Source organism: Protopterus annectens, chromosome 11.part0 (genome assembly GCF_019279795.1).
Source record: "Protopterus annectens isolate FY-2018-M chromosome 11.part0, PAN1.0, whole genome shotgun sequence".
In the NCBI taxonomy this organism is placed as follows: Eukaryota; Metazoa; Chordata; order Ceratodontiformes; family Protopteridae; genus Protopterus; species Protopterus annectens.
Genome location: NC_056745.1, coordinates 1,195,057,882 through 1,195,080,660, shown reverse-complemented (window position 1 = coordinate 1,195,080,660; position 22,779 = coordinate 1,195,057,882). Strand labels below are relative to the sequence as shown.

General features: G+C 37.4%; 1 protein-coding gene across 2 annotated transcripts in view; it reads right to left on the bottom strand.

The window, feature by feature from the left end:
- The window catches only part of SLC26A4 (solute carrier family 26 member 4), a 401,657-nt gene that overhangs the window by 122,594 nt on the left and 256,284 nt on the right, over positions 1–22,779 (bottom strand). For both annotated transcript variants that reach the window (XM_044088553.1, XM_044088554.1), the window contains exon 12: positions 3,401–3,496. In XM_044088553.1, coding sequence (XP_043944488.1) covers positions 3,401–3,496 — 96 coding nt within the window. The remainder of the gene's footprint in view (positions 1–3,400; positions 3,497–22,779) is intronic.

Below are 22,779 nucleotides of genomic sequence, written 5' to 3'. Positions count from 1 at the left end.
ATGATCACATATTATATGACATAAAATGAAAAAGAGACAAAATCTGTTCCATCAATCGGTAAGCATCAAACATTGCAAATTCTGAGATTGCTTAAGAGTGGATAGTGACAGACTTCCTACCCCACTGTTAATGGATCACTGTTTGACTATTTTGTGTCTACAATTTCTCAGTCAACAAAGTGGAAATAGATGGGATTGGAGTATTCCATATATATGTATGCATACACAAACACACACACACACACACACACACACACACACACACACACACACATATATATATTTATATATATATTTATGGGAGCAGTTAAGTTGGTCAAAACTCACGAGTGTCAACATCTATTCTGTCAACAAACTTTGGTCAACAAAGCAGATGGTCAACATGTGTGTAAGATCAATGATCTCTGGGTTGGGGGGGGTGCAACATTTTCCTGTGGATTGTGTGATACACAATCAGCAGGGGGCATGGAGGGCTCATCCCTGAAATGGCAAATCCTGAGAGGGCTTCATCATCATTATCATCATCATCAACCCCCTTTTTCCCATTTTCTACATGGGTTTGGCGTGCCATGTCAACTGTCACCATCTCCCTCAGCTCAATGCCCCTCTCCTGCCTTTTTCAACAGTTATAGCTGACTGTCACATGTCTTCTCTCACTCAGTCCATCCATATTTTAGCTGGATGCCCTTGTTTCTTCTTGCCTTCTTCCTGTCTAACCCGAATCTTCTTCACCAGATTATCTTCTGCTTTTCTGCACATGTGCCTAAACCACTGTGCTCTGTTCTCTTTGACTTTCTCTGCAATTGTAGATACTTTGCTGTGATGTCCTCATTTCTTCGTCTGTCCCACAGTTTGCATGCTACCATCTGTTTCAGGCACTTCATTTCCATAACCTCTAGCTTCCTCAGTTGGTCTTTCCTCACTGCTCAGGTTTCTGTACCATACAGTACCACTGTTTTGTACACCTTACTTTTCAACTTCTTTGGCATTCTTCCGTCATATACTACCCCAACACTATGTGCTAGTTGGAGACTTCATAACATTATAGATTCTTTCTCCCCCAGAAGGTTTTAAAATGGAGAGCATAAGGGGAAATGTAAACATGAACACACAAATGTAAATAACCATTCAGAAGCATCATCTTTCTCAGGCACAAATATAATAGATTGAGAAAATATATTGCTACCTCAACTGGTAACAATTGCACATGTTTAATATCCTAACCTTGAAACTTCACTCTTAAAGAAAAGCACTAAAATCTTCCTATAAAAATCAGTTACTACCACCTCCTGCAAACAACATTAAAAAAATCTGAAGAAAGATACAAAAATTAGGCACATGTTCTTGATTACCTCTTTTCTGTAAATCATGGGTCAAAAGTAATGTAATTAAACCAAAAGGAAGACCAGCTGACATAGTAAGTTCTCTGATTTTAGTTCCAATTTACTGTGGATAGGGAGCTTGTCCTCTAACCATACCTCTCAGCCTCTTAGCACACTAAATCTGTACAAAGCCAAAATTAATGGTGGGACGAAGTGCCAGAAACAGGGACAAATTTTAACATTGCTCTTATAAACTGAAAAAGTTGTTAGAATAAAAGGTTTTGTATTACAATGCATTTTCCAACTAATATGAAGTCTGAAACTCAAACGCCTATCTGTATTTAATGAATCCAGTCCTCACTGGTTTGAAAGAAAATCATAAATTGTATGAGAAACACACTAAAAATATGAGGCAAAAGACATTCTGCAAAAATCTGGACAGTTGAGAGGTATGTCTCTATCCCTAATAGAAATAGAAGCAGAATTAATAGAAAAATATGCACCATGATAAATAACCTTATAGAGAGACTGAGAGCGTAAACAGTGTATTCAACCTTTATTTCTAGAAGTTTCTAACAAGCGTCTTGTACCAAAGAAATCATTTGCAATATAAATAATTTAATGCATATTGTTAGAATAGACAAAAATGGTATAGCCATGCAGCTGATGGCCAGGTGGGGGCCATGCAAAATGGGAAAAAAACAGGCAAACCTGTTTTAAATAATATTAAATAATTTTTTAATCAGGGTAGAGCACCAATCCATATGGACCATTTTCAGGCTCAGCCCAGGGTTTACAACTCATGACAAAACAACAGCAATACAAAAAATGAACAATAAACAGGACTACAAGATTAAAAAAAAAGTTTGTCTGGCCAGTAGACAAGCATTACAGCTATGTAGTTAAGGAAGTGAAACAATTTGTTTATAAAATGCAAAACAGAGATTACAATAGTATCTGCATGAAGCATGCTCTTTCAAAATAAATTAATTGCAAGGAGACATGAGGGAGCATATTTAGAAGGCTTGGGGAATAAGAGTCAAATTTTGGTAGAGAATCACATGATGAGATGGTACAGGATTTAAAGAAATGACTGAGAGCTGTATAGGGTGCAGAAACTGGATCCCCAGTTGTTAGAAGATTGGGGTTAGGAGGACGATTGGAGTTGGATGAAGATGACTGGGTTTCAGCTGAATGGGGTGAAAGAATCAGAGGGAAAAAATGAAGTATGTCTGGAGATTGGAATTATCAAACTTTGTGAGGAGAACAGTTATTTAAGTGATTGAGCTGTTTGTGAAGCATTTACATTGGGCTTGTTTGCAGAGATGTTTTTTAGCTGCAGGATATTTTTAGACAATTAGAATTGTCATTAATAAGCTTGGCACTGTTGTACATACACTGCAGATGAAAACGTTTAAAAATATATCATTCAGAATTTCAGCACACAGAAAAGTAACTTTGAAAAAAAACATGAAACCCTTGGTGGCTACAGACTTGTAATGCAAACAGAAAATATAATTTCTCTCATGCATTAGAGAATGCTGAGACTTTGAGCTAGTCTTTTCAAAGCAGAGTCTTAGTAATTTCTTTAAAATACTTGTCTCTTTTTTGAAATTCTGTCATACTTCATGAAAGCAATGAAACTTAAACCTGCTGAGAGAAGCTTTTGCCCTTCTCCATATGTTCTTGAAAACTCACAGAAGACCATTTCCCCTAAATGAGCACTGCTGATTTGTTGTTACGGAGAAAGGTGAATTTGCTTCTCACCTTGCTCTGAAAAACAGACATTTTTAGGTTATGTCTACTAATAAAAATAGGAGCCGTTGAGTGGTCGTCAATTTAGCTTCACTTTAAACATAGAAATTTATGCATGTTTCAAAACTAACAATAAAAATTGTATTCCTGTGTTCCCGACTAAAACTAAGTATAGCAACTATTTTACTATGGCTAAATAGAAAATAAAAGGAAAATCAAGTTTGATTAAAAATCCAAAAGAATAACAAAGAAACAGGATAACGAATGTTTAAGACAGAGGGAGAATATTAATTATACAGCTGTCAAAATATTGCCTTACTTACCGCATCAATCTTATTCTGCCTCCATAGAACAGGAACATCAAACACCTGCCAGAACATTCCCTTCAAATTGGCAATGACAATGGCTGCTAGAACAGACTGTAAGAGGAATGGAAAGGCATGTACTAAATGACCTCCTTCTGAAGTAAAAACAAGTCAGTGAAAATTCTCAAACATTACTAGATCTGAATTGTTACAATGTTTGCATATATCCTACAATACCTCCATTGCTTAATGCATGGTCATTTGAATATTTGGGTATTTTTGTCCCAGCTTCTGGCTGAAAAGAGGACATTTCACTTACCTGGTTAACAAATGTACAAATAAACAAAATATGATATGTGAGATGTAGCAGTAGTACAGATTATGCCCAGTAAAAGTGAAATGCATATTAATGCACAGAGACACAGTCAATTGTCTGTACCAGAAAGCAAACTTATACTGTAAGAGAGTTCTGCAGATATGAGCATTTTTATAAAGTATCTATACTAAAAGCAAGGCTGCATAGACAATTGATAAATAAACTACAAAAGAGTGCACAGTATTGTTAAGAAAGAGAATTGAAGCTCTTCTGTGTTGGAGGGAAGCCTTCAAGCTTATATGTGGGAGTGGTAAGTTCTAGGTAGCTTATCTGAAAAAAAAACAGTTTATGCATCATTGCTTAGCTAGGGTTAAACTATGCCCAGTGCCATAAAGTCTGCTCTTCAAAATTTCCCTTAGAACTAGCCAGTTTGTTTTAATTTTAGCACTCAAATCTGTTTCTTTGAGCTCAGCACTTGTTCAGAACTCATTGTAAGCACTAAATAAGCTACAAATTACTACAGCACTCAACTTTCCTTACTTGTCTAGAGGAAAACCTGATGAATCTGGGTATCTTGAGGCAATGCAGCAATTGCCTCATGTACACAGACAACCCTCTCCTCCTACCACCCAACACTACAACCTGTGAGAGATGCACTTATATAGCCAAACTGGAAGCAAAGCTCTCTTCACCCAAGACTGGACTAGACAGTCAAGAGGAGAAGGTAAACACTTGCATCACACCACACTCATCACATAGTCCCTCAAAACCTACACCACCAAAACATACACATAAAAACACAAAACACAAAACACACACCTACATTCGCACAGGCTCTCAATAAAAATCTCCCCAAGCAACAGGGACCTGCAAAGCAGAAACGCAAGCAACCTCCACCCCCCAACACAACCCAAATGACACATACCCCACAAACTCAGTGTGCCATTCAACCACAGCCCATAAGGCATAACAACATACCCAACACTCTAGTCATAGGTGACTCTATAGTCAGGCACACCGATCTTGTAGCCCAGGCAGGTATGGCCCTAGCCCTGAGTAGCATCCTGCCATCACCCAGAATGATACCACAGTACAAGGACAAAATGACTGACTTCAACAATTGGCTAAGCTTCTGGTGTCATTCTAAGGGGATCCAGTATATGTCTGCCTGGGATGACATGATCAACAGACCATGATGCTTTGTCAGAGTTGGCCTGCACCTGTTGCCCTTGGGATTCCGGATACTGGCTAAGGCTCTTGCCACCCCTATAGTGCCTTTTTTAGGCAAGATTCAAATGACAAATTCACCACCATAACAGGTACAAGCAAGCAAAATCTGAGAGTAATGCTACTCAATGCTAGAAGTCTAAACCTCAAAATACACTCACTCAAGGCACTCCTTAAAATGGAGAACATTGACACCTGTGCAGTGACAGAGACCTGGTTCAAGGCTCCAGATAGCTCCCCTGTATTACCAAGCTATAATTCATACAACACCTTTCTGCCACCTAAACTGGACTGAAACACTAAAGGTGGAGGCGTGTCCATATTCATTAAGGATATCCACACCTCCAGGCTAGTTGCTCAGCATAATGCATCTGAGATTATCCAAGTGCAACTAACTCTGGGCAAGACTGCAATCCAAACTGTAGCTTGCTACAGATCGCCCACCATGCCCCAGGATTCCCACTCCTCATTTCTTGATACACTGGAAAATATTAGGGTACAACCTAATACCCTAATAATGGGTGATTTCAATTACCCCACTATTAACTGGGAAAACTACTCCTGTACCAACTCTTTTGCTCAACATTTTCTGGAATTCATAAATTCCAACGCCTTGGATCAACTTATCCAAACCCCCACCAGGGGCAACAATATCCTAGACCTGGTCATTACCAACATGGGAAACCGGTGTTCACCACCAGAGGTCAATTCCTTGTTGGTCAGATCCGACCACAAGCTAATCACTCTAGACATCCACATCCCACCCCCACACCCCACTACGGAAACCAATGTAAAAAGTTCTCCAAAGCCAACTTCACGCTTCTTAAGACAGAAGTGTCAAACTTCATGACACCCAAGCAGACTGCTGAATCCTGTACAAATGCTCTTTATAAGCACTTACATGAGTGCATTGATCATGCAATCCCTAACAGAACCAAGGTGCTATCCTCCAAAAAAGGAAGCCAATCTGGTGGTCCCTTGCCATAAATAAACTCTACAACAGAAGAAAGAAACTGTTGCAAAAAAGAGTAAAATCCCATTATTGGAGGAACTCCCTTATCAGCCTCAGTAAGAAGCTGAGATCCCTCATAAAATCCTCCAAAGCTAGCTACAAAAATAAAATTGCACTGATTCTAAAGACAGCCACAAAGCATTCTATAGTTATGTCAAGAATCTCAATGGCAACGGTCAGATCTGTTCTGAGTTACAGCACAATGGCGCTAAATATACAGAACAAACTGATATTGCCAACATCCTAGCAGATAGGTTCAGTGATTTGCCTCCCTCTCACCCCCTAAAGGGCCCATCTCTATACTGGGAGAATGCAAAGTTCCTGTAATCATGGCTGCACAGGTAAAAAACACACTCTCTAAAGCCAAGAACACAGCATCCATGGGACCTGACAACATCCCAGGATGCGTTCTATATGAACTACAGAATGAACTGGCACCCAACCTAAGTACCATGTTCAATCACAGCCTCACCTCAGACTTTGTGCCCACTGAATGGTGCACAGCAATGGTTATCCAACTCCACAAAGGGGGAGCCACCACAGACCCCGGGAACTACCGCCTCATTAGCCTGACGACCCTGGTCTGCAAGGCTATGGAATGTATCATCATGAAACTTATAAACAATGACACTGGTAATCTACAAACTCTGGACTCCACCCAGTTCAGGTTTGTAAAAGGTAGATCATGTCCCCTTAACCTGACAGACTTCTTTGAAGCGGTCACCAAAGCCATAGATGAGGGTAAGGTGGTTCACACAGCCTATCTAGATCTCGCCAAGGCTTTCAACACCATCCCCCACTCTGGAATTATAGATAAACTCACTAAACTAGGTATAAATCCCTATGTCACAAGATGGATTGCCAACTGGCTCACTGACAAAACCCACACTGTGAAAGTAGCAGACTCCAAATCCAACTTCAGACCAGTGACAAGTGGAGTACCACAGGGTTCATTCCTGGGTCCTCTCCTGTTTGGTATCTACTTCTCTGAAGTACAGGCTAACACAAAAAGTCTTTGGCTAACGAAGTTCGCAGATGACTGCAAACTAGGAGCCATAATCGAAACTCCTAATGATGTGGATATCTTACAAAAGGGCCTCACTGAGATAGATGCCTGGTGTCAAAGCCATGGCCTCAAGCTCAATGCCAAAAAGTGCATTGTCATCCCTTTTGGTAAAAACTCTGTATCCATGAACTACCATATAGGCGGTAGTCCACTTAACACCAAAAGTGTGATAAGAGACCTTGGGACACAGGTTGACAGTAGTCTATCCTTTGATAATCACAATGCCACAGTAGTCAGGAAATCCTTCATGGCACACCTCATCACAAAAGGTTTCTCACCCAGGAAAAAAGAGGTTATTGTTCCCCTCTACTTGTCACTCATTAGGCCCATTATAGAGTACAGCACCCCTTTTGGTATGTACCTCACAAGACATCTACAACAACTGGAAAGGCCACAGAAATACCTCACAAAGAGGATTACCAGCCTCAAACAGATGCCCTACACAGACCGTCTCAAAAATCTCCAGCTTTACTCCATCGCATATCGCCTACTCAGAGGCGATTTTTGCCTTACATACAAAGCTATGTCAACCCAGAACTGTTGGACATACTCCACTTAAAGAAATCTCAATCCCTCCGAACTACACGCTCTAGGGACCTAAACCTTGTCACCACAATAAACAGAACATGCTGGAGGGATAAATTCCTGTCACAGAGACTTCCCATACTCTGGAACAAACTACCTATCTATATCAAACGAAGCTCCTCATTAGCACTTTTCAAGAAAAATCTTGATGATTGGATGGGAGATAGGAAATTCACCCCAGGGATCACTTCTGTAGCTCTGCTCGATAGGGGCACAGGAAAATAATTTTCTTGGGTGGCGAAAGCCAGGGTTCCTAGGCTGCTATAGGCCCTAGGGCCAATAGCCTAGTACCTACCTATGAACCTATGAACCTATGAAGAAAATAAGCAATGTGCATCATTCCAGATCCTAATGACTGTTTACACTGCTTATATAAAATCACTGAGGCATCTTCTCTAACACACGTTTATGCTGCACTGTTCTAGACTTAGTATAGTTTTCAAAACTGCATGCATAAGCTTAATTGATTAATATATGATTTTACTTTTGTTGGCCATTATTAGTCCAACTAGGACTATGGCATATTCTAAGAGGAGCCCCTAGCTAGTACTTCTGCATACTAGGGAAATGTGACCATGATACTGTAGAGATTAGCCTATTCTTGTCCTCCTCCAAGCAAAGATGGGATTGAGTAAGTAGGCACTGAGCAATACATTAGAGGGTTGTGGGGACAAATCTAAAAATACTGAAAGCAAAGGGACACATTACTGTACTAGACCCAAACAGATTGCCAAAGGATGTTCTATAGAACTTAGTGACAATACCTTAACTAGAGCAGGGAATGCCCAAAGCATTTCTGGGCCAAATTACAGAAAAGAGTGATATTAAAGGATGGTGATATTCAGTGAAAAAAACACTGCTAAGCACTAGGCAATTGTGTCACTAAATGATGATGTCACATGTTAATATGTGCTAGAATCTTAATGAAGACCTGAGGAGAACACAGAACTAGTGGATATTACAACTTGGAGGTGTAATATGCTAACATGATACTATATTAAATGGAGAACACCACACATACATTGGCCCAGATTCTGAAAGAGTTGTTCTCAGTGTAAGTCTTCTCTGATTCCAAAAGACCTACTCTCATTGTAATTGACTGACTTCAGTGTAAGGCCTATCTATAAACAGGCTTACTATGCAAACCAGATTCTAAAAAGTACAGCTGTGTAAGTTAAACTTACCATAACAGTAGATGTTTGAATGATCACTGCTGCAGCAGCCTTAGCAATATGGGCTATATCCTGCCAAGGATATAACAGCCAACCAGCTTTCAAAGCTTCAGGACACTTTTCATGCACCCAAGCTATCAAGCAGCTTGAGCTGAGCTGACTAAAAGACAAGTCTGGGAGCGAAGCCCTTCAGAGCTTTCCTGCCAGCAGAGAGAAGGAGGTTGTGTCCTGAAAGGACAAGTCTAGGAATAACAAAAGATAAATAAATAAATAAATGTCCACACCCTGTCATAAAAATGCACCAAAAAACAAGGGGGGTAGAGGGAGGGAGCAGCTACTGCAACAGGAATCATTTGAACATCTACTGTTATAATAAGTTCAGCTTACATAACTATATTATGGTCTTCATATTGATCACTGCTGCAGTAGCCTTAGCTATATGAGTAGATTGTCATGGCTAACTATATTTGAGAGGTGAAAGGAGAAAGGTCCGGGATACCCTGGAGAATGGTCCTAGCAAAGAATGATCTAGACCTAGAGAAGGAATTCAGCTTATAGTGCTTTCTAAAAGTACGTACAGTGGATCAAGTAGCAGCTTCTAGAATACTTCTAGATCCAACCCTTTCCAAAAAGCCATCGAAGAAGCCAAGGTCTTAGTAGAGTGGGCCTTGACTATGCAAGGAATAGATTTGTCATGGTGAGTTTAACAATAGGTAAGAGCCCTAGACAACCATTTGGAAACAGTCTGTTTTGACACTGGTTATCCCTTCTTACCTTCACAAGAAATGAACAATTGATCCAATGAGCTGAAAGATTTAGTTCTGTCAAGAGAGTACCCAAGTTGTTTATGGACATCCAAGATGTGGAGTGTCCTTTTTCCCTCATTTTTAGGTTCAGAAAAGAAAATGGGGTTATGGATAGTTTGAGTTAAAGTAAACTCATATACGACTTTAAGCATAAAAGAAGAATTATTTATTAAAGAAACTCTGTCCTTGTGGAAAATGAGGTAGAGTTGACTCAGCATAAGAACTTACAACTTAGATACACTTCTCGCAGAGGTCCCTTCCAAGAACATTTTGACATGCGACTGTCTTGAAAGAGGAGGATCCATGGGCAGATATGCTGAAATGGCCAATAAATAAACCTTGATAGAGGAATAAGGAAGGTCATAGGATAGTAACTCATACAAATATTGTAAAACCAGAGAACAACTAGCCCTGAATGGGTGCTAGTTATGTTGTTCGCACTAATGATTTTCCTTTTGCTAATATATATGATTTTCTAGTAGCAGACTTTCTTGCCTCCATTAGTACCTGCAGGACATCCTCAGAAAACAGGTACATAAAAGGAATTCAGACCCTATCATCCAAGCACTCAGCTGAAGATGATTGATATCTGGGTGTATCAAATGGTTTACGTTTAAAATGTCAAATGCACATAGTCGAATGTGCATGTTTCCATGAAATGCGGACTGCTAAAACTTCAGAAAGTCGACAAAACATCAAACGTCGACATTTCTGACCATGCCACACCTATAAACAAGTGCTAACATGGGTCAAAAAGGGGATGAGATTTTTGCAGTTCAGAATATCGGTGTTTGAGGTTTTGAGAAGGTGCAGTTCAGAGTTCACAGAAGCAGTTTCGACATTGTGACCATCAATATTTTGAGGATAAACCATATCAAACACCCCTGTTCTTCTGTGAGTAGATCCACTCTATGAGGAAGCTTGAGGTAGTTATCCCTGGCCATTTCCAAAAAAGGGAGAACCATGGTTACCTGGGCCAGAAGGGAGTCACCACAATGATTTTGGGATATTTTTTCTGAATCTTCAGAAGTACCCTGGATATTAGTGGAAAGGCATACAGGAACATTCTTGTCCAAATAAAAGAAAAGGCATTAGTCTTCCAGGCCTTCTTGCATGGAGTCCTAGAACAGAATTTTTCCAGTTGATTATTCAGAGAGGAGGCAAAGAGGTCTACTTGAGGAACTTCCCATGGATGGATCAAATCTTTGAAGAACTCAGATGTAGTTTCCGTTTGTGAGGGTCTGTCCTGGTCCTGCTCAGTTTGTCTGCCACACAATTTTGCACTGACAGTCTTGATAAGGGCAAGCATCTCTTAGATACTTATGTGGCTTGCATCTGCACTTGGTGTCCCACACCTCCTGCACTTTTATCTCTCCTGAAACTGCTCTCCAAGCAAAATCCAAAGCATCTGTGGTGACTGACTGCTTTGGAGCAGGGAAGGAGAAGGGGAGACCTTGATTTAAGGATATCTGTTTTCCTCACCAAGTGATTTCTCTTCTGGCAACCCCAGTACTGGGATCTGAAAAGATAAAGAGTGTTGATGCTGTGACCAAACCAATTTTAAATACTTTTGTATCTTTCTCATGTGGAGTCTTGCCAAGGGTATCATGAGAATCACAGATTCCATGAGACCCAAAATCCTTAGGTATTCCCTCATTGTGACTGAAGTCTAAGTGTAAAAACTTAGAAACAGATCTAAATAAAGATCTATTTTTTTTCCTGCGGAAGAAACTCTCTTTGAACTGAGGTGTCTAGCTGACATCTCAGGAACCCAATCCTGTGTGAGAGAGTCAAGTAAGACTTTTGAATGTTCTCTTGGAATCCCATGTTCTGCAAGAGATCGCTCAACCAAAAAAGAGATTCCTGACATTTTGAAATAAACTCTGCAAAGATAAGCAAGTCATCTAAATATGGAAAAAATGTGGTTATCCTGTATCCTGTTCTGATGATGTGGGCAAGTGCCAGCAGAGCCAGCTGGATTTTTATAAGGAATGATATGTCCTTTGAATATCAAACTGATTTATACATGTTGCTTGTGTTAAAAATGTATTAAAACTGTATATTGTTTGTATATCAAACTGATTTGTACAGATGTTTGTGCTGAAAATATACTGGTGAGGTTTGTGTGTGTTAAAATGTATCAAAGGTGCATCCTGCTTAAATGAAAAGAAATGTACATGTATTACTGACATTGAATTAAATGTATATGTTTTAATAGAGGACACTGGGACAGCAAAGGTTAACTTTAAGAAAAATAAGGGAAATGTTAATGAGCTGTTAAACCATTAAAATATGACCAGCGATGCTGGTCTGGGAAAGAGCCTTTGTTCATTAGCTCAGTGAATAGAAGGGAGGCCCCAGGCACTGCCATAAACATTTGGATGTGTATTATGTCAGTGTGTGCTAAATTCCTGTCTCAGTTTCAAAGGAGAATACTGTGAGAACCTAAAGTCAGGTGGCCAGATGAGGTAATTCTGCCATCCCTCTTGGAAATTATATTTTAGGTATTACATAGAGAAATCTCAGAGTATATAGTATTATGTTTGGGAAGCCTGACTGGAAAGACTCTCCCCCAATGCATCTTGCCTTGCAGTAGTAAGTAACTTAACTAGGGAACAGTAATTCTTTTAGATTAAGTCAGAAATATAGTGAATCTTAGTTTAGAGGTATTTTTCTTTATTTGTATGAGTCTGTCCATCAATGGTAATTTAAATATTTTCTGTGATTTCAACTCTGTTGTTTAATGTGAATATATATTCAGTATTTTCATGCTCTTTTATTATTTATTATTAAACATATTTATAATTTTATTATGACTGGTCCTTGTAGGAAGCATCTAACCTTTAAGAGTACTTATATTTATCTGCTGACACTGCATGGGCCACTCCAGAAGACCTAGCCTTCTTGGTGAACTACTATGACTTGTATTAGTATTAATATTACACAGTATAATTGGAGGTTTACAATTAAAATTTAGATCGCACATTGGTGACACCACTAACACAAAATCCAAACAGTGATGGTTAAAAATGTCAAACACCAGTATTCCGAACCACAAAATCTCACCCCCTTTATGACCCATGTTAGAAATTGTTTGTAGGTGTGGAGTGGTTGGAAATCTCAACTTTCTGTGTTTTTGTGAGAAATTGACATTATGGATTTCACATAAAGGAGTCAACAAAATGCACATTCACTGATGGACAATCAACATTTTGATAGTAAACCATAATTGGACAGCCTTTGCTGAGGGCCTTAGAGTACCTGATTGGGGAGTGTCTGGTGGTGGTGATAACTACCTTATAGTCTGGGTAGAAGCGGGTATAGCTAGTAAACCTGAGCCACCCTTTCCCAGGTGTGTGTGTTTGCGTGTGTTTGTGTGCAAATCAAATCTCTTAGCCTGTGTGTGTCAGCTACTTGGGTGGGAAACAAAGCACTGGGTTTACAGATAGGGTGCTGGAGGACCTGGCTTGGACACTCGGCTGAGAACTTAACCTTACAGCTTTACCAGTGGGGAGTTTTATTGGGGACCTGGAGGGAGACAGATATAGAGACATCCAGACCCCAGGCTGAGTGTGGTCCCTGTGTGCTCTTAAGGGAAATTGTACTTGATGCAGAGAGGTCTGCATCTGGAAATACTGAGTGTATCCATTTATATTCCAAGTGCATGTCCCTCTCCAGTGTCAGCGGTGAGGATTCAGGCTCCTTGATTACTGGCCCAATGTGGGGGTGACACATATTGGTGGCCATCACATATTGGTAGCAGTGGTGGGCATCACACCTGCAATGAGATATAACTGAACTCAGACACTTTGTGAACACTCTTGGTGCAGTGGATAGTCTAAAGGGTAAGGCAGAGAACTGATAATGTGATCCAGACACAACAAAACCTTAAGAAATCCCTGATGTCATGATGAATAGGAATATGATGATAAGCATATTTTATGTCTAGTGTTACCAGGAAACTTCAAAGAGGAAGTAGATGCAGCAGGTTGTGAAATTACATAATTTTGAATGTGGACACTATCACAAATAGGTTTAGGAAAGAAAGAAAGAAAGAAAGAAAGAAAGAAAGAAAGAAAGAAAGAAAGAAAGAAAGAAAGAAAGAAAGAAAGAAAGAAAGAAAGAACCAGAATGGGTCTCCGAGCATTTTCTTTCTTTGGGACTAGGAACATCCTTGAATAAAACCCCTTTCCCACCTGTGAAGGAGAAACTGTTTCTATCTCTCCTTGGGACAGCATGTGATGATGAACAGGTTGAAACAAAATAGTCTTATCTGCAGGGTGAGGAATGGCCCCCTGGAAAGGAGGAATTTCCTCCCGCTGCCATCCGTAGCCCTGATGAATGATTTTCAGAACTCATTTGTCTGAAACATCTGTTACCAAAGAGAAAAATGGAGATTCAGGCTGTCCGGAAGAGAAAGAGGGCCAGGGTAGGAAGGACTCACAAGGTCTCTTGAATAGTTATTCAGACTTGTTGGAGTGTCCTTGGCTTTGGGAGGTTTGACACTTCTTTTTGGAGCCTCATTGCCATTTCTTAAAGATCTGTTTACCTGAATTCTGTTGAAACTGTTTATTCTGTTTTTTGCCAAAAATGGATGAAGAGAAAGAAAATCCCTTGGACAATTTGGAAAAGGAGGGCTGAAAAATCTTTGAGATTCACTGGATCAGCTTGCCCCTTTCATCACACCTTTTGATCACCCTTGCAGCATTGAGACCAAACATTAAATCTCTATCCAAGGGAGAAATTAAAATCTATTTTTTAATGTCATTTGGAAGGTTCTGAGAATGCAGCCAAGCAAATCTCCTTAAAACCATAGCAGCGGTCATAGCCCTGTAAGAAGTGTCATACACACACTGCAAACAATGAGTAGTGACCTGTGCAATAGAAAAGACTAAGTTATTTAAAGCAGGCTTTTCTTCACAAGAACAAACTGTAGGTAAAACATTCCTACATACTTTCAGAATATACTGAAAAACTGCAGCTGAGGATGAAGTGAGACACTGAACCACACCAAATGAAAATTCACGATCCAAATACGATCCAAATACACTCCAAGTTTATTCAAACCAAATACAAAGGACAATAAAAGCGATAAGCGCTTTCATCCCATGACAACAGAACTTCATCAGGCTTTTAAACATATTCACAAGTATCCTACTTGTTTCTAAAATGTTATGTTCCCCTTCTATCTGAAGCATCATCTCAGAATGGGTATATGATGGGTGGAATTCCTGACAATGATGAGATCATGAACAGAGATTATAATACTTCGCTTATTACTGTATATACAATTGACAGTATGGATATAAAGAAAATCTTAAATAAAAACTGGTGCATCCTGAATCAGGATAGAACTATTAGATCATATATAGATGAGAGATCATCCATTATATTTAGAAGAGGTAGGAACTTAAAGTGTTCATACGAAAGGAAATTTACTTTGGGCAATGACAATAAGAATGGGCAGATGAAAAAGTGTGGAATGTGCCGATTTTTTAAATACATAAAAAAGGGAGGTGTATTTAATATTAATAATATCATTATTAATATAAGGTGTAAATACAATTGTGATTCAGAGAGAATAGTATATTGTGCCTTATGTAACCAATGTAATTGTTTTTACAATGGAAAAAACAGATAGAAAGTTAAAAAGACGTGTCTATGAGCACGTGTATGATATAAAAGTGAAAAAGGAGACAAATGCATTATACAAGCATATTTTGGAGAATGAAGGGCATTCCTTTTGTTTCTTTATAATAGACAACATTGTAACAGATATTAGGGGTGGTGCTTGGTCTGCCTTATTAGAAAGAAGGGAACTTTACCGGCAGTTGTTATTAGATTCTACTAACTGGCCAGGTTTAAATGAAAAAGTATCCATCAGTTCCTTATTGAATTTAAAGGCTTTAAGAAGGTAAAATTATATAATGTAATGTACTACTACATACCAAAAGTATAGAAGTTTTATGTTTTTAAGATTGTAAATTTGTGTATTTATATGTATTTATATGCATTTTAATGTATATTTATTATAGTATAGTATGTATTTATGAAAAACCTGGCTTTATAGCTTTAAGGGGGCATTGATAGAAACAATTAGGATACTTGTGAATATGTTTAAAAGCCTGCTGCAATGTTATTTTGATTGTCTGATGAAGTTCTGTTGTCACGGGACAAAAGTGCTTACGGTTTTTATTGTCCTTTGTATTTGGTTTGAATAAACTTGGAGTGTACTTAGATTGTATTTGGATAGTGAATTTTCATTTGGTGTGGTTCAGTGTCTCACTTCATCCTCAGCTGCAGTTTTTTCAGTGGTTTCTTTGTGTCTTCTGTACTTTCAGAATATGTCAGAATAAACTTTAACATATGAGCCTGAAATTCAAATTAGCAAAAATATACACTTTTTCCCATACCTATCAATAAGTTTCCCATCCTTATTAGAAACTGTAGGATTACAATTAACTAAGTACTTAGCAACAGAGTCAACTAAGACTATAACTGCTAGGTCAGGATTGGGAATAGTATATAAATATTTAAAAGACTGAGAAACGTCATACATGTTTTTAGGGACAGCTATCTGACTATCAGGAAAATTGTAGGCAGTATGACACACATCCTCTAAAGAATATAGGATAGAAGGAATGGGTATAGGTTCTGGAAAATCCTTCTGTAACAACTCATAGTATTTTTGAGGCACTGAGAAGCCTCAGTGTTCTCACACTGAAAACACTGTGCCATTCTAGCTATAGTCTCAGAGAAAAGGAAACTCCCACAGGGAGAAACAAAAAGAGAGCTCTCTTCTGCGTATGAATCAGAAATCTGAGGAGGAAAACCCAAATCCATTCCTATATCTTCCTGTTCAGATTCAATATCTTGAATCTCTTCAAAAAAAGAGGCATCCCTCTTTCTTTTACTGAAAACTACTCTACATGAAGGATCAATAGCCTGAATCAAACCCTGAGCCAGTCCCAGTAAACCACTCCTATCCAAAGAAATTTGAGAAGGGGTAGATACATGCTTGTTTTTTTCTTTCTTTTTGACAGGTAAAATGGGGGCAGCTGTGTGGTCACAGCATTCTGACAGAACAGGGAAACCTTCCCTGTTCCAAATCCAAGGGCCAACAAGAGTGGTCCTCCCATGCCCATCGAGGGGACTCAGCAGCCAGAGAGTACATGGCTAATACCTGGTCCATAGTGGCTGAAGTTGCTACACCAGAGGGATCCTGGGTAAAAAAGCAAGGGTCTGAGGTACAACAAATGGCCACAGCAGTCACCCACCTCCAGCAGAGGCAAATTGCTCACCTGCTGTAGTGGGAAAGGGTGTTTGCTTAACTTTTTTTTTTTTTAGCATTAAGAAGAGCCAACAGTGGGAGTGACAATCTGCTCTATGGTCAAATCAAAAATAGTCCCTGTATCCTGGGGAAAACAAGAAGCAATGCCAATAAAACTATCAGTCTACAAAAGTTACCCTTTTTAACAAAGAAAACACACTAAAAAGAATTTCAAACAATATGGCAGCCCCACAACATTAAATAAACTAATTTTCTCCACAGAAAATAGTTTAGACTGTACTAATTGGGATATGTTTAAATAGTCTTGTGGTGATGATTTAGATAAACCTGCTGATGTAATATGTTCATAAATTAATTCCACAAAGATGTAGTACAGGACGGCACAACAACTCCTCGGCTGGAACAGAGCTCAATTTATTTATCCAATGTAAAATACTCCAATGAGTTACTTCAATGACAAACACAAGACAACTTTTAAACAACGTATAAAACTTGATGAGTTAAGTGCTTTCATCTGACAATTTTCAGACTTCATCAGAACTTCTGATCACATTTAATCAGAGTTCTGATGAAGTCTGAAAATTGTCAGATGAAAGCACTTAACTCATCAAGTTTTATACGTTGTTTAAAAGTTGTCTTGTGTTTGTCATTGAAGTAACTCATTGGAGGATTTTACATTGGATAAATAAATTGAGCTCTGTTCCAGCCGAGGAGTTGTTGTGCCGTCCTGTACTACATCTTTGTGGAATTACTTTGTTGGGTTCGCTGATTTAATTGACTGTTGCAGTGGTATGGAATGTTCATAAATTACTTTTTGTAGAGAAATGATTGTGCCAAGTAAAAATGTGAAAATGTATCCAAATATCAAGCTGTGGATAAATACATCTGTTCAGCTTAGTTTAAACAATGTAGAACGAAGCCTTCAAAGAAGGCAATATGTTAGATTTACATAAAGAGAGTTAAAACTTGAAATTTTGAGAGCAAAGAAATTTTGAGAGCAAAGCAAACATATAATTTAGAAAACAACATGGTTGCAAATAATCTTGGCTGAGTGTGGTCTAGTATGGTGGCCATTGGTGATCTTCAAAATTCAAAAAGTAATAGGTTACTCTAAATGGATGGAATACATATCTTAATTTTGCTAATAGTCTCAGTCTCTTTTTCATTCATTTTGACTCTCATGATTTTAGTACTGAGGCAAACAGGTTGTGACAGAAGCTTGTAGATGAGAAACATTTTTGAATAAATCAAAATGATGTAGAAAAAGCTTTTCATTCTGTTAAAACAGGAAAGAGTAGTGGATCCGATAGCATCTGTGGACAAGTGTTAAAGGGTTGTGCTAGAGAGTTAACCTCCACGTTTCATTATATTTTTGAGAAGTTGTTACAAATGTAACATGTGCCAGTATTATGGAAAGATGCTGTAATAATTCCAATTCCTAAATCTAAGTGCCCAAAGATTTTAAATGATTTTAGACCAATAGCCCTTACTTCAATAGTCATGAAAGTTTTTGAAAAATTGGTAAAAGTACAGATTTTAAAGAAGGTTGTACATCTGCTTGATCCTATGAAGTTTGCATATAGGACACGTGAAAATGTGACAATTACCTTACTTAATTTGCTTATTAAACATTTAGAAAGTGAAGTATCACACATTATACTTTTGTTGGTCAATTTTTCATTTGCTTTTAACACTATTCAACAACATGTATTAATACATAGGTTACAAGAACAGTTCGACCTGGGTCATAACCTTATGGGCTGGATTTTGGATTTTTTTAATTAACAGAACACAGAAAGTAAGGGTAAATAAAGCCTTATCAGATCAGGTTTATTCTTCAACTGGAACACCGCAAGGGTGTGGGTTATCTGCCCTTTTGTTTATTTTGTACGCAAATACCTGTAGAAGTATATATGAAAATAGAACAATTTTAAAATGTACAGATGATACTGTCATAGTTAGCTCATAAATGAAAAGGTAAGTCATTGTCCAGTTATTAAAGATTTTACAGAGTTGTGTGAAGATTCTTATAGTCAGATAAATATTTCAAAGACCAAAGATATAGTAATAGAGCTTAGGAAACATGTCTATGGCTTTGATGCAACATTTATTAAAAATCAGATGGTAGAATGTGTGCAATCTTATATGTATTTAGGAACTGTTATTGATTCAAAGTTGAATTTTGATAAAAACTGCATAATGGTATATAAGAAATAACATCAACAACTGTTCTGTTTGCGAAAACTGTTACAGTTACATAAAGACAAAAGTATTATGCTTTTTTTTACTGTGCTTTCATTGAATCGGTAGCTTGGTATGGAACTTTGTCTGTGAAAAATAGTAATTCATTGAATCAGATTGTAAAGTGGTCTAGCAAATTGATTGGCAAACAACAGATGTGTCTTATATCTTTATATTTAAAACAGAAAGAATAATTAATTCAGTCGTAAAAGATGTGTCACATCCATTATGTTGTGAATTTCAGTTACTTCCGTTAGGAAAGAGGTATATGTTTCCAAGATGTAAAACAAAAAGATATAAGAATAGTTTTGTTCCAGCAGCAATTACATGTATGAATAATAAGAATACTGCATCTTAAAAGATGTTTTAAAATCTTTATACAGCCTTAACGTCGGCACCTTGGCACTTTTGCAGTTTTTGGTTTAAATTGAGTGCAATACTGTCTGATTGGAAAAATAGTAGAATGTTGTTGAATGTGCAATATATATTGGAAACCAATTTTTCTTTTTTTTTTTCTTTTTTTGAATGAGGGTTAAATGTTTCTTGTTATGTTTATTGTTATGTTCTTTTTCTCATTACTGTATTTATGTGAATGATGGATGTTATGTCTGGACCAGCACTTAATCTTGTCACTGCAAAAAGAATTTACTTACGGGTATAAATAAATGGAATTGAATTGAATTGAATTGAATTGAATTGAATTTTAAACTGACAGAAACAACAAGTGCTTTGTTTAAAAGTACGTTTGTCTCAAGGCAATCCAACAATCCTAGCTTTAAAATAACTTTCCTGAAGAAGAAAGTAAAAATACATCAGTAAAACATAAGAAAATGGAAGGTTTTTTTTTTCCAAAAGGAACTTATCTGAACAGCTAAGGAAAGGAAATCCGACCATTGATCCTCAGAAGCCTCAGAGGAGTGTAGTCTTTAGCTGCAACAAAGCTCCAAATGGGCTTTGTGCCCGAATTTGTCTTTTAGTCAGCTCAGCTCAAGCTGCTTGACAGTTTGGGCACATGGAAGGTGCTCTGAAGCTTTGGAAGCTGGCCAGCTGTTATAGCCTTGGCAGAATATAACCCATATAGCTAAGGCTACTGCACCAGTGATTGGCATGAAGAACATTGCCTGCTCTTAGCCTGCTCTCAGTGTAAGTAGTCACTTAGACTGACAGCAAGTATTTTGGAATCTGGGACATTGTTTTCAAATAAATATTATAAAACAAGCAATTGTTCATTTTGAAACAAAACCTTTCTGATGCATCTTTTGAACTTTGTTTTTTTTTTTTTTTAAAAAATAATTAATTAGTATTTTTCATGTAAAAAGAGAACTGCCTAGGAATGAGCAGAGAAAAATAAACTTTATTTAATTCAGAAAATAGATAAATATATTCAAAAGCTTCATCCCTCACCTTACTCATATATATTAACCATAATCTTGCCCCTTTAGGGTTTTTTAATTCACCAGTTACAAAAGGAGAATGTTTGTTTTCCTTTTGAAATTGATTTCTTGTATGCAGAGGCAAAAGAAGAAGGAGTGACCTGTGTGGAAGAAGTGCTCATGCAAATGTCTGAAGGAACCAGTTTGTAAATCAATCCACGGGAAATGTTGTGGAGTGGAATTATGGCATGGCCAGTGCAGCACTGACAAGGAAAAGAAAAGGTGGATCAAATGTCATGAGATAAGAGGAGGTACAACATATGATGATGTTAAATGTGTGGACAATTAAGCTATGAGCCAAGGAAGAGGTGAGCATACAATTAATCTGGTATAGAGAATTTTTGCTGACGTGGTCTTTCAGGCGAAAGGACTGAAGTTCATAAACGAAATCTAATACGATTGAGGTATATTAAAGGATGAGTTACATCTTTGAAGAGATGCATCTTTTGATATACCATTCTAAGCTACTTGTGATTGTTGTAACTAAAATTAGAGTGCTGTTTCACTTGAACCATATACCACTGTATGATATCTCATCTGAGAAGGAAAATATGATGAACGGAGTTACTGATGGGGCTGGACTTTTGAAACCAGTGGCACCTTGTAAAAATTATGTTATAGGTATAATCTGTCATCAGTATGAAGACTGCATTTTATAATTAAAAAGGACGTTATGGAATTAAGATATTAGGGCTGACCTGAAAACATATTGTGGATGTAATATGAAGTTGCAAAAATTAAGTTTTCTCGGGGCTGAAGTTATGCTGGATATGATCTTATGAAAACAGAAAACAGAAATCTCTGACATAACCTAGTGCAGTTCCTGATTTAGTAGAAACAAATCCACAAAATGATATGGGGAAATACAAAAGTTTTATTTTTGTAAGAAAATGAAATTTAATTGCCAAGTGTCCCAAGGAAACATGTGATTGAAAGGGGGAATGGGAAGTAAACACATCTGTTTGGTGAAGCGGACAAGAGCTTTTTGGGTAAACAATGCTGAGGAAAAAGATAATGTGGTTAGCAAGTGTAGACAGTGAAATGAAAATGATAATGAAACAAATTAAATGGGTTAAGTTGAAATTATGATGAAACAAAATACAGCAGATAATACAATGCAAATTAGTAGAGCATATGATGAGTAAAAGACTAAGAAATAGGGTGAATTCAGGAATGGGGTTACAATTTTATTGGTCGGAGGGTCATAAAAAGGAAGAAGAAAGAAAGATAAAAAGAATTAAGGCAAACTTAAAATATGAGTGCAGCATAATGTAACAAATATAATTATCAATGTGAATAGTATTAAAATACACAATTACAAAGTATTATAATGGATTATGGAGAAAAATTAAGATGTAACTTGTTTGTTAGCTGTGAAATATATAAATAAATCTGATAATCACAATTAACACTGGTTGATATTGGTAGAGTCAAAGAAAAGGTACAAAATGTGTTTTCGTTGAGCACTTTAATTGCAAAGTTCTTCAGAACCAAACCACATGCAAACAATTTCACACTTAAATAACCACATTGCAAGTTACATGATACATGTAAAACACCAACCAAAAAAAGAAAAAATCAACGATGAAAAACAGACAAAGAATACACCAATTTATTGCACCTCTAGCGCTTCAGCAAACACCTTCAAGGAGTATAAAACATAACAAAATAAACTCAGTTTAAATACCATATCAAACAAGACAACTAACCAATAAACATTAATTAATTATCCAGTAAACATTAAAAAAAATCATTAAGAAATCAAATTAAAAGCCTCCAGTTACATTCTACATTAAGACCCTGAGGAGATAATCATATTTCAAAATTAAAATGCTTTCCTTATACAATAATTTTTTCTTATACAATTGATCAGAAAATACACCTTTATCAACTTGTTCCAAAATCGTGGCTTGTAGACCATTAGGGTTAGAGTTATGAACCAACATAAAATGCTTAGCCACAGAGCTATATTCTTTTTTATTTATAATGCTCCTGATGTGCTCCTGAAGTCTGATTTAAAATTTCCTTTTACTTTCCCCTATATATACAAGTCCACAGGGGCCCCTCAGTGCATAAATAATACCTTCAGTATTGCAATTATATGTATTATTAACATAGAATGGATGACCGTTAATATAGTCAAAAGTTCGAACAACATAATGACATACATTGCAATGGCTACAAGACATGATACATGTACTCTGATTTAAAATACCCTGTCTGTATTGTTGTTTATTTAGTATGTTGC